Here is an 11,421-nt window from a genome sequence, read left to right as displayed (position 1 = left end):
ACTATTGAAAAGCAGAATAGATACAATACAGATAATGTTGAGAATTAATACATCTTTACATCATCAAAACTCAACCAAAGGCTAATAGGCGAAGTAGGATCAATCAATTAGACCGCAATGCATCAAATCTAACATGAATCACTAGAACCTACGCAAACACAACATATGAGCAACTCATGCGTCCTCATTTGGCATGGGGAAGCGGCACAAAGGGCAGAAGTGGCTCTGCTCCAATCACTTGCTGAGGCACGTGCGATGGAACTCATGAACGGAATAGGTCCTCCACCACCTCCTCGTAGCAAAGGATTGAACTATGTTGTTGTCAAAGTCATAGAATACTGATCAGGATGTGACTTAAGTTTCAAAAACAGCAAACCAAACAGCAAAAATACAGCTGGAAAACAATTGTCCTTCGATCTCTCCGAGCAGATATTGCCCTTTTTATGAAAAGAGCCTTGCAATGTTCCCAAAATGTAGACCTCGTAACCAAACCACAGCTACAAAACTTAACTGTAACAAATGCTATGAAACTACAAACTGTGGAAAATATTAATCTGCAGGTGCTTCCCAGAGTATAACAAATCCATATGAAGAACATTTGAACCTAAAAGGTAGTTTTGAGTTTGTTGGTTTTATCAGTGTACCGTGGGAAGCTTCAGAAACCACTGTATCAGATCCAGTATGAGATGCATAATATACACTTTTATCATTTTCATCAAAGTTCTGCCCTGAAACTCTCAAGAACACCTCTTCCAAGGTTGTGACAGAGATACCATAACTCTCAATGCCAAAATTTCCCTCACTGTAACTGGAGTGACATTTTTCAGAGCTTAGATGTGGTCGTCTTATGCAACTGTCAATTTCTCGAAACATGTTCTCAAAGGAAGAAGATGATGTAAGAGGAAGTCTGAAGGAAATTTCTGTACCTACCTAAAGAAGCAGAAAATGAAATGCAAAAAGTTTCAGCAATAAAGAATAATTGAATGAACAACAGAAAAATAGGAGCAAGAAAATAGTAGGTTAACTTTAGTAAAAGTGGTTATCCAGGCTTTACAAGATAAAATGAACAACAAGCCTGCAATGAAAGGCAGATTATTAAAAAGATTAAAAACTATCTAAAACCATATTCCCCACATAGATCATTGAAATAAACATGATTTAGATGCAAGGACAGCAAAGTTGCTTTAGTACTCGTGGAATTAATTTCATGTCAAGTAAATAAATTGGCCATAAATGTAAAACCTTGGTTATCTTTTTCCTTGTATTTCATGTCTTTATCTACACCTAGGTCAGCGAAGTGTGTGCTTTTCTCTAACCCAAAAAAAAGATGCAGATAATCTTGTCTTCAACTTCAAATCATTCATCATGCCTTACAGGTTATTCTTCTTGATCATTGCAGGTACAATAAATGAAACCTCAATAACTGAAATCAGAAGAAAATGAAACAGAAGAGAGAAAGGTTTGTGAGGAAAACAAAGAATGGCGCCTTGCTACATACTGACCTAAAAATAATCCCTTTATTAGTATCAATTAGCACAACTGTTGAAGTAATGGAAATATAATTAAAAACCTCCTTTAGTGATAGGCCTTATTTAATTACATTTTGCAAACTATATATGGTGCCCAAATACATCTCACATGACATACGATATTGGAGCTCTTTTGAGCACCTAGTTCAACTGCTGCAAGCATCATGGAATATTATTGGAGCATTTGATATACTTAATGACTGAGACATAGTCCAGCAAAAGAGATTCTTTGATCTCCTAGTATTAAATGAGAGGAGTCATAACTCATGTATCTCTCCTTTCCTTTTATTTGGTTGTTATTTGAAAAACTTTGGATGTAGCAGAACTGCAGATTGATTAAGAATGCTTTTTGAAATCATGTTTGAAAGTCTTGAGTCAATGGTCTATCTAGAAAGATGAACTGTGATTCTGTGAAGAATTTGGAGTTATTTTGTTTCAAAGAAACATCTTGGCCAGCTTTGGTCTCTTTCATCCCTCTAACTAGTCCCTTTGCTCCTCATCTTTTCCTTCTTTGGTTCCTTTCTTTAGGTTTTTTAAATTATCATATTGTTAGAAGACTTAAATCGAATTAGGGAATTTATTTTAGTATAAGGAGTCCAGATCCAATGGGAATTGGCTACCTCATGCTTCCTATTTTTCTCGTCCTCGGTGGCTTTGGAAATTGTGAGTATCTTTTCTATATTGATTTTCCTTATTCTTGTAGGACAATTATCCATGGAGTCAATGTATTTATAGTGCCTAAAGAACATATATTCAATTGACCGATTTAATAAAATTGACCTAAACTCTAAATGTTTTTGAAGGTTTCAAACTGTCTAAAGTAAATATCCCATCTTTTACCTCTTTCTCATTTTCTGTTTCATCTGTTTCTGCTCAAAATACAATTGATAAGGGCTTTGGGTGTGGTCATCTTGACATCAAGTGTCCTTAGTGCATAACCGTCACATGCAATCAAAATGAAAAGTTTAAATCATAGACTTCAATTTGTATGCCATGGTTATAGGAGTTTTTCTTAACAAGCCAACTATCAAACCAGAGTTGCAAAGGAGGGCTGAGTTTGAAGCAAACTGGACAGGGAGATTGCTCAAAAGCTTGATCAGGTTAACAAGTTCCCTCTATCAATTCTTCAAGCCACAATAACTTAAGACTTCAAGCAACTTCAGAAGGACTGACAGGAACCAGCTTCAACATTAGTTATTATTGTTTAAGAGCCTATCAAACACATAATAGAGGATATGCAGGACCAATGCCTTTATGCAGAGGATGCTAAAGGTAAAAGGTTGTCATGACCAATGGTGCTTCATCAAGATGAATAACTGCAACCAGAGAGGTTTTCTTGTTTTCATCAAGTTATTATTATTAAGAAAATGAATGCATCAAGTGGTATAACAGGGTTTCAGTCTTTTCATGTGATGCCTCAACGAGAAGAATTTGTTTGAAGAATCCTTTTCTATTTGGTCCCATTGTTGTTAAAATCTTACAATTCATGATCCAGATCTTACGATCTGGACCAAAATGCCCCTAGATGATCCGATCCCATCCTTGGATCAGGATCAATGTAGGAACACAAGATTTAGATCCATATGACGTACTATATGATCCTCTTTGGATCAGAGGATCTAACTTGATTATGCTAATTAAAATCAAGAATGGATCAGTTTTCAGTAATTACCATAACTTTGGGGCTCTCAAACTATTTGCCAACAATAAGTCTTGGGTGATAAAATTAGAAAGTCTATTATTGAAGCTCATAGAGTTGATAAAAAAAAAGATTTTTTTTGTATTTTTACAGCCACACATTAAAGTCTCGTCCTTGTTTTTCTAAAACATTCTATGTAAAACTATTGTTAAATTGATTGATAATATATAAATTTCTTGAATAACCAAACAAAGTATTGTTCCATAAGACATGCTATGCGCCTATATTAGTCGAAACTAGACTTTTTGAAATGTAAGGGTTTCTGTTCACCATTCATCTATTTACAGTTGACTCAGATCTCATATTTCCTTATATTTAAAAAAAAAATCTGAAAGAAATCGAAAAACTCTTAGGAGTTATGATCCCATCCAATCTAGCCCCCTTTAGGGTTTATCACTCAATCCCAATCTTGATAACAATGTTTGGGCCCTTCAATCATGAGTGTTAAAGGTGAGCTTGCAAATATCAGTCACAACTATTTGGCGTGTTAAAGTTATTTTAAGCAGTTCGCAAATAGTGTTCACAGTTGATTAGAAAAAACCACTTGTCAAAACGTTTATAAAGGAGTGTCACTTAGATATTTATTATGAACAAGGTTGGCATACCGGTACCGGTTGGCGTACCGGTACCGGCTCGGACCGGTACGTACCGGTCCCGTATCGGTCCGTACCGGTCATGTACCGGTACGGCAGTTGTACCGGCCAGTTTTTCAATGACAAGCTCCCAGTACCGGATCCCACGCTGATCCGGTACCGGTCCCTGTCCGGACCGGTTCGTATCGGCCCGTGGCCGGTACGGGCCGGTACGGCATACCCTGGTTGTGAGTTTTATTTTCATGAAGAGTGATCCTCAAACATTACTTTGCAAACAACAGAACACAATCGAAATTCATATTTCATATTTTTGCTGCAGTTGATTCCGGATATCAGCAGTGGCATTTTGAGGTTCCCTACGGTGTCCACTGTCACTATTTCTGACCAACTCTCCTTGAAAAAGAGAATTGAATTACTTAATTAAGTATTTTAAAGTATCAGTGCAGCTTCAGACTCAATATTTGGATTTTGAATATCCTCTAAAGCTCCAGAGCATGTCCGAAAAACATACAACATTCTGTTACACTTCAAGTGGCAATAAACCATGCAAAACAACTGCAGCATTATGATAAAGAATATGCAGTTGTTTCAAGTCATCAACTAGGCAAAAGATAATGCATGAACCATTCAAATTAGAGAAAGTTGTAGTACTGCATGGATGCTGTCATTTAATTGATATTTTAGTTTCATAAGAGCATGTACATAGTGATCCGTATTTCTGTTCACAACACATACAGTGAAACATGGATAATTCTAAAGCATACTAGGAACAAATTTTTTACATTCTAAAATAAATATATAGCCACAACAAGAGCAATCCAAATAAAAGAAATAAATCATTGATACTCTATGAATCATGGAAAGTTGGAAACAACAGTTTCAATCAAGATGCTCCTAATGTCCATAGTTATTTCGTAAAAGCAAGAAGAAGATCGGCAAGAGATATCTGCTAAAGACCAAAAACGGATCAGTGAAAGAGAAGTACATCAGATAAGCATGTAGCAGTTGGAACATGACGATGAACAATGTCCGCAGCCACAGAGACACCATGTGCAGCCTAAATAGAATATTATGAATATTAGATAGTAAACAAGAGTTAAATTTATATTAAAAAACTGAAAGATAAGCTAAGAAACAAACCTTCACCATTGTAAGGGTGTAACCAACCCCGTATTTATGCTTTAAGTAAAGGGAGCTGCCAAGAAAAAGAAATTATACAGCTAAGAAGGTAGTTAAAGGCACAAACCCAAAAAAATGTTGTGTAGAATATAAGGAGCTTGGTAATTGCTATGTATTAAAATTTCTGAATGTTATTGCTTGCATTACCTCTTGAAAGTAAGATTTGACCTAGATCCTTGTTCACATAAGGTGGTACACCCACCAAATTACAAAATAAAGACATTAACTACATTCAACACACGGATAAGAGTAAGTTGGAAGGATGCAACCAAGATAAAGATACACCATCGAAATCAGTATCACTGGATAACTCAATATAGGTTCTATATGGTGGGAAGGCAAAACTATGGGATAGTTGAGGGAATTAGACCTTTCATGCTGAATGGATCACAATGTTGAGAAATAAAGAAGTGGACAATACATGGTAAGTAAAATATGATAAGGATGCTAAGGAGAAGATGTAGTTCAGATACTAAAGTTAAAATTAGAGTCCAATGGATAAGTTAAAGTAAATTGGGTTAAGAATAAGACTTTGGGATGTGTATTACTATGATGGTCTGGTCATATACAATGGAGGAAGCAAACATTGGTGCATACTGCATAGGATGACACATCATCGACATAACAAACAGGAGTAACTCAAAGACTACTTAGATCGTGGTGGTCCACAACAATGTGAAGATGCTTTGCCTACAATAGGATCAGGCTCTCAGTATAAATGAATGGAAGAAGAGGAACCTCAGTCTAAACCCCAAGAAACAAGGTCCCAGCATACTAAGTGTGCAGTCATGCTAGTAACTTTGTGCAGGCAAACCAGAAAAATAACAGAATATCTATTACAGAGTACATTAAGTATGTCTTAGTGAGTTCACTTTTTCTTTAGCCTAACTATTCTAAATCCATTAATCTCTCTTTGATCTCAAGCATAAAGAGGTGAATGAATAGACAGCGGATGTAGATAATTAGGATGCACTATATTGTAATAACTCAGGGTACAACCAAGAACATCCTCATCAAAGCCATCCATTAGTTCTTCTTCCTTAGCCTTGCACAAAATCTCCAGCAAAACCATCTGCTTCTGACCATCTCCATTTTAATTTTTTTCCAAGATTCTAGGTATCTACCAAACTGGTTGAATATAATACCTCAATGCTATCTTCTTTAAAGGAAAAGCTTAGTAGTTCTTGATAAAGTTGTTGACAGTAACTTACTACATAATCTTTCAGTAAGAATTTGAGTACCCATTGACAGATACAAAATTACAAATATCTGGCAGAGATATAGTAAGTTCCATATAACGTGGATCAGCAATCTTTTGAGGCTTTTCAACTATCAAAACAAAAGGAATCATGATGAAATTGAACCTAGATGCAACTGTCAGATGTCTATTTGAGAATAAAAACATATATAAAAAAACTTCCCCATAAGTCAATATTCCATGAATTTATTTACCGAAAGGCCAAAAAAAAATCAATTATATAATAATTAGAATATTAGATGAAGAGCATATCTTATTGCAATTATATAAATATATATGCTGATTAAACATCAAAAGTTTGAACAGGTGAGACCTTCCACAGCATCTCAAATGACCATTTGCCATGATAGCTATTCGATCACCTAGAACGTTGGCTTCATCCATGGAATGTGTTGTCAATAATATTATCCTTCCCTTCTTGATCTTCTTTATCAACTGCCATGTTGAATGCATTGAGTATGGATCCATACCACTGGTTGGTTCATCAAGGATGATAACCTGTGAATTGAGAACAAATTTTACATTTATGAAGTAACATGAAGAACAATATGGAAAGCAATTATTTTATCTTTACTGCACCTTGCTATTTCCAATAAGAGCAATACCAAGGGATAATTTCCTCTTCATTCCCCCAGAAAGTGCACCTACAATTGTGTCAACTTTGTCCGCCAAACCCACCTGATCTCAATCCAATTAGTGACGAAAACATCTAGGTTTGTTTCATAAAATTTCATAATGTCATGGTTGATTAATTATAACCATTATTCTTTTTCCACAATACCAATGCATGAAAATTGAATATTGTTTGTTAAGCGTGAGTACATTAGTTGTTTCCCGGTTGGTAACCTGAAAAGGCAATGGACTAAAGAAATGAAAAGGATGGAAAATTATGAAGTACCGATTAATACCTTCAGTTCATGTTATGATGCTCGTTTCTTGACTTATGTATATTTGGACATGTATGACAATGACTATACTCTTGACAATCAACAAGCACATAACTACTAACAGCTAACAGTCTTTTTTCCTTATCGTGACAACACTCTCGAAGTAGTGCGAACATGGACTGGAGAGATATGCATGGTAGGAGGCAACTCCCTTGCTGGAGATGTTAGCCATCTAAAGACTTTAAGAATCATAACAACCAATAATGTCTTAATCTCTCTAAACTGAAGTTTGTCATAAAGAGTGTTTGGCTGATGCTTGAAAAGAAGGAATTGGAAATTTTTATTGGAATTAGTAGACCCAAGAAAAGGACATGCAGAAATTTGGGCATTCAAACTAAGAGGTGTGGAATCAACTATATATTAGCTCTAATTTTTTTTCATAAATCACTGTTTGATTTTGAACAGTGGATCATTCAACAAACAATTGAAGCAAGTACACTAGGAAATCAAGCATTTGTCGAGATACAAGTTAGTTTATTGTAAAAGAACTTATAGAATCATCCGAGCAGTCAGTTTTAGCATTTGCAGAACTAGAAGAAGGACTGACAGGGATCAAGAATCAAAAAAAAATGTATACAAAAGCATCTTCCAGGTAGTTTACACATTAAGACCCACGTAACTCTTCATGCGAGATCCATTGCCAAGACATACTCATAAGCAATTTGAGGAACAGGTTAAAATAATTAATTAATTCAATGTACAATAACAATAGCTTTTTTTTACCTTTTTCAATGGATAAATAGTAATTTTCCTAGAAACTCGGGATAAGTGTTAGATATATGATATCTTAGCAAGGATGAACGCTCTCGGTTTCTTTCTAAAGTTCTAGTAAATTTAACCTTTTACTTTTTTTCTTCAAAGATTTATAAGAAAAGGAACATGACCAAGGACTTTGCCGCTATTTATAAAGCTACGGAGGAGCCTGGGATGAACCTATATATCTCTTGCAAGATAGGCATCTCTTCCATGGAAATTATCACTTGATTTTCAAAATAACACTCCCAGCAGGGGCGACAGAGCCGTCTAATTTGGCATGAATTTAATATATATTAATCACTTCAATGAATTATAAGTAAATAATAGAACAGAAAGAGTATAAATATTGGGCATCATAAACAAACCTATCCAAGATTATCAAAATTCAACACTATTGAAGAGCAGAATAGACACAGTATAGATAATGTTGATTTCCAATCAATTAAATGAGAAAAATAATACATCTTTACAGTATCAAAACTCAATATACAAAGCAGGATGCATCAATTACACCCATAACGCACCAAATCAAACATGAATCATGAACAACATATGTGTCTATTGTCCAACTCCAGTCGCTCGATGAGGAACTCGTGAGCCCACAGTCGGCATGGGAAAGCGGCACAAAGGGCAGAGGTGGCTCTTCTCCAACCATTTGCCGAGGCACGTCCGATGGAACTCGTGGGAGCATGGCATCGCCGTGACCTCCACCCCAACCTCCAAATCCTCACCAAAAGAAAGGACTCTTAACATAGATTATGCAGAGGAGTTCTCAGTTAAAGAGAAGAAATTGAAGGGAAGAAAATCTATTATTTTTGCAAATACTAAACATGACAGATAGGTATAGTAATGCATGGCATGCTTACTGAACCTTCCCACTACCCACTAACATTGCAAGTTTATATTCTTTTTATATTTTTAAAATCATTATGTGCATGAAGAATATCACATGGAAGACCAATCCACATTTACATAAGACTCCAAGCGTTACTCTTATAAAATGTGTGGTGATCTGTCCCAATGTTTTTCTCAAAAAAAAAAAAAAGGAATCCAAGTGTAGATGCCGGATGCATGGATCTGTTGTTGCATGGACATGGACATAGGAGTCTATGGAATCCGAGTACCATAGACTTTACCATGGTTGTAAAACAGTGGGTCTATAAAGCCATAATCCAACTCTTGATACATGATTTTTGTTTTCCAGTTTTGTGGATTCATAACTTGAACAACCGTCAGATCCATTCTTCCCAGATCACACAAACTAAAAAATCAGTCGTTGTCTATAAAAAGACATAACCTAAAACTAGATGCAGACTAAAGGAAAGGATGACAAAAATATGAAAATGGTAAAGATATATCATATTTTTCAAAAATTCACAATGAAACGAAGAAGTGTTATCTAGGACTGTCTTGTTCTATATTGTTTAGCTGTCTCATTTTCTGTGTCTTATTTGTGGGTTTAGGGCTGAATGAGGCCTGCAACCATGAAGTCATCCATCATTGTGGTGTGTTGAGGGGGCCCTACCCTGTTTTTCCATGCAATCATTTTATACCTAATGAAACAATTGGTGGCGTAAGCCACCATTTTGCAAAAAGATAATTTCCCAATATAAACAAAACTAGAGATCAATAGGAGTTAATTAGTTAGCAGAGCATTTATATTTCTCTTTCCATGCATCATTTGCTGGGGCCACAACCAAAACCTCCATAGAAGCCAGAGATTACAGCAGAGAAAGCAGGATACCTGATCCCAAGCTGGAGATTGAGCATGAGGTCATAATTCTTGGGCCCCTTGGAGATAGTCTCCCCCTGCTTCTTCACCTCCGGTGGCGGCCACTTTATTGGCAACCACCTCCCCGTTCCCGTCGACTCCGTTTCCTCCAGGCTAAGCCCTCCCATGAAGTCATTAGCCCCGTCGCTGGACGCCCCTCTCCCCCTGGCCACACTACCTTCCTCTGCATCACAATTGTAATCCCCATCCGCCTCCCAACTGCCGGCAGCGCCGATGATGCTATTGTTGTGCCCATTAGTCCTCTTGGGCGTCTCACCGGTCCCGGCCGTGTCGGCCGACGCCCGCCTTCTCGGCCGGCCGTCGTTCGACTTGGACTGCCTCCATACGGCCTGCTTCTGTAGGAAATTCTCCTCCATTCCCAACCAGTTCGGCGTCTTCTGCGACGGGAGAATCGACACCGTCTCGCCCGGGCAAACCTTGCAATCGCCGAGGTCGGCCGCAAACGCAGCATGAGGATCCCGAGCCGTCGGCGAAGTGGCGGCGGGCGACGGGTAGTAAACGCCCTTCTGCTGGATGCCGTCGTTCTCCTCACTCCAGTACCCAACGTAGAGGCTGCCGTCGGCCCAGCGGAAGCTTCCGTTGCCTTTCGGGAAGCCGTCCTCCCACCCGCCGTCGTAGCGGTTGCCGTTGACCCAGACGAGGGTGCCGCGGCCGTGGATGACGCCGGCGCGCCACTCGCCGACGTACTCGTTGCCATTCTTCCAAGTATAGCGACCGTGGCCGTCCTGGAGGCCGGAGCGCCACTCGCCGTCGTAGTAGTCGCCGTTGGCGTAGGACTTCTTGCCCTGGCCGTGCTTGAGATTCATGGACCAGGAGCCGCGGTAGGTGTCCCCAAGGGAGCCGGTGTAGGTGCCGAAGCCATCCATGAAGCCGGACTTGAACTCGCCTTCGTAGGTGGCGCCGGAGGGCCAGCTGAACTTGCCTTTCCCCATGGTCTTGCCGTGGCGCCATTCGCCTTCGTACATGCAGCCGTCGGTCCATAGGTACTTGCCGGTGCCGTGGGGGAGGTTGTTGTGCCACTGGCCGGTGTAGAAGTCCCCGTTGGGGAGGAGGCGCTCGGCGTGGTGGAGGGTGGCGTCATCGAGATCATCGGCGTCGTCGACGTCGGCGGCGGTGGGGGAGGCCGACACGGGGGGGAGGACGAGGCTGCGCCGCCGCGCCGACGGCTGATGCTTCTGGTGCGTCCTCCGGACGGTGGACTCCCACGCCTTGATGCGTTGGATATCTTTGAACATTCTACTCTCCCTTCTTTTCTTCCCACGTCTTTCTTTCACCAACACCAATGCTCGGCGTATCATTTCTGAGAGCCCGGCAAATGGGGAGGAGGAGAATGCGGATCGATATATCCAGGTACTTTAGATTTGGTGTTCTTCTTTTGGATCCTGTCGTTTGCTTTGTTTTTGTTCGAGATGTTGTTTTCTCCAGATGGAGATTGCAACGAGGGAGGAAGGGGATTCTGATGAGTCCCCATCTTTTTCGGGCTGGGTTCCGGATGGGGCTCCGACGAAGGATGGGAAACCCAACACCTGGAGGGAGGAACAACGGAGACATCCCCTTCTTTCTAGCCCCAGGCCTCTTCCTCCTCCTCCTCCTCCTCCTCTTCTTACACAAATACGAGGCGTTATTCTCTTCTTATTTTAGGGATAATGGGGGTGGAGTTGTGGACAG

The 11,421-nt window shown here is 39.4% G+C and overlaps 1 protein-coding gene and 1 pseudogene across 1 annotated transcript; both read right to left on the bottom strand.

The window, feature by feature from the left end:
- Positions 1–213: 213 nt before the first annotated feature.
- On the bottom strand, positions 214–6,918 carry LOC120110244 (ABC transporter A family member 1-like). The gene is made up of 5 exons (XM_089925000.1): positions 6,838–6,918; positions 6,572–6,756; positions 4,962–5,016; positions 4,807–4,878; positions 214–930 (listed from the first exon to the last, which is right to left on the bottom strand). The coding sequence occupies exons 1-5, from the start codon at positions 6,883–6,885 to the stop codon at positions 550–552; spliced, it is 741 nt and encodes a 246-aa protein (XP_089781126.1). The 5' UTR covers positions 6,886–6,918; the 3' UTR covers positions 214–549.
- A 2,680-nt stretch (positions 6,919–9,598) lies between these two features.
- On the bottom strand, positions 9,599–11,421 carry LOC120110243 (phosphatidylinositol 4-phosphate 5-kinase 6 pseudogene; annotated as a pseudogene).

This window comes from Phoenix dactylifera, chromosome 8 (genome assembly GCF_051530095.1).
Source record: "Phoenix dactylifera cultivar Ajwa chromosome 8, Ajwa_hap1_PhDact_Kaust_v1.1, whole genome shotgun sequence".
Lineage (NCBI taxonomy): Eukaryota > Viridiplantae > Streptophyta > Magnoliopsida > Arecales > Arecaceae > Phoenix > Phoenix dactylifera.
The sequence above is the reverse complement of the archived record's forward strand: the minus strand, read 5'-3'. Positions and strand labels throughout refer to the sequence as shown.

Excerpts from the sequence above, each read along its gene's own strand:
- LOC120110244 (XM_089925000.1), bottom strand. The coding sequence starts at position 6,885 with ATGAAGAGGAAATTATCCCTTGGTATTGCTCTTATTGGAAATAGCAAG. Across the intron at positions 5,017-6,571 it reads CATTTGAGATGCTGTGGAAG|CTCCCTTTACTTAAAGCATA; the intron begins GTCTCACCTGTT and ends TTTTCTTGGCAG. Across the intron at positions 4,879-4,961 it reads ACACCCTTACAATGGTGAAG|GCTGCACATGGTGTCTCTGT; the intron begins GTTTGTTTCTTA and ends TATTCTATTTAG.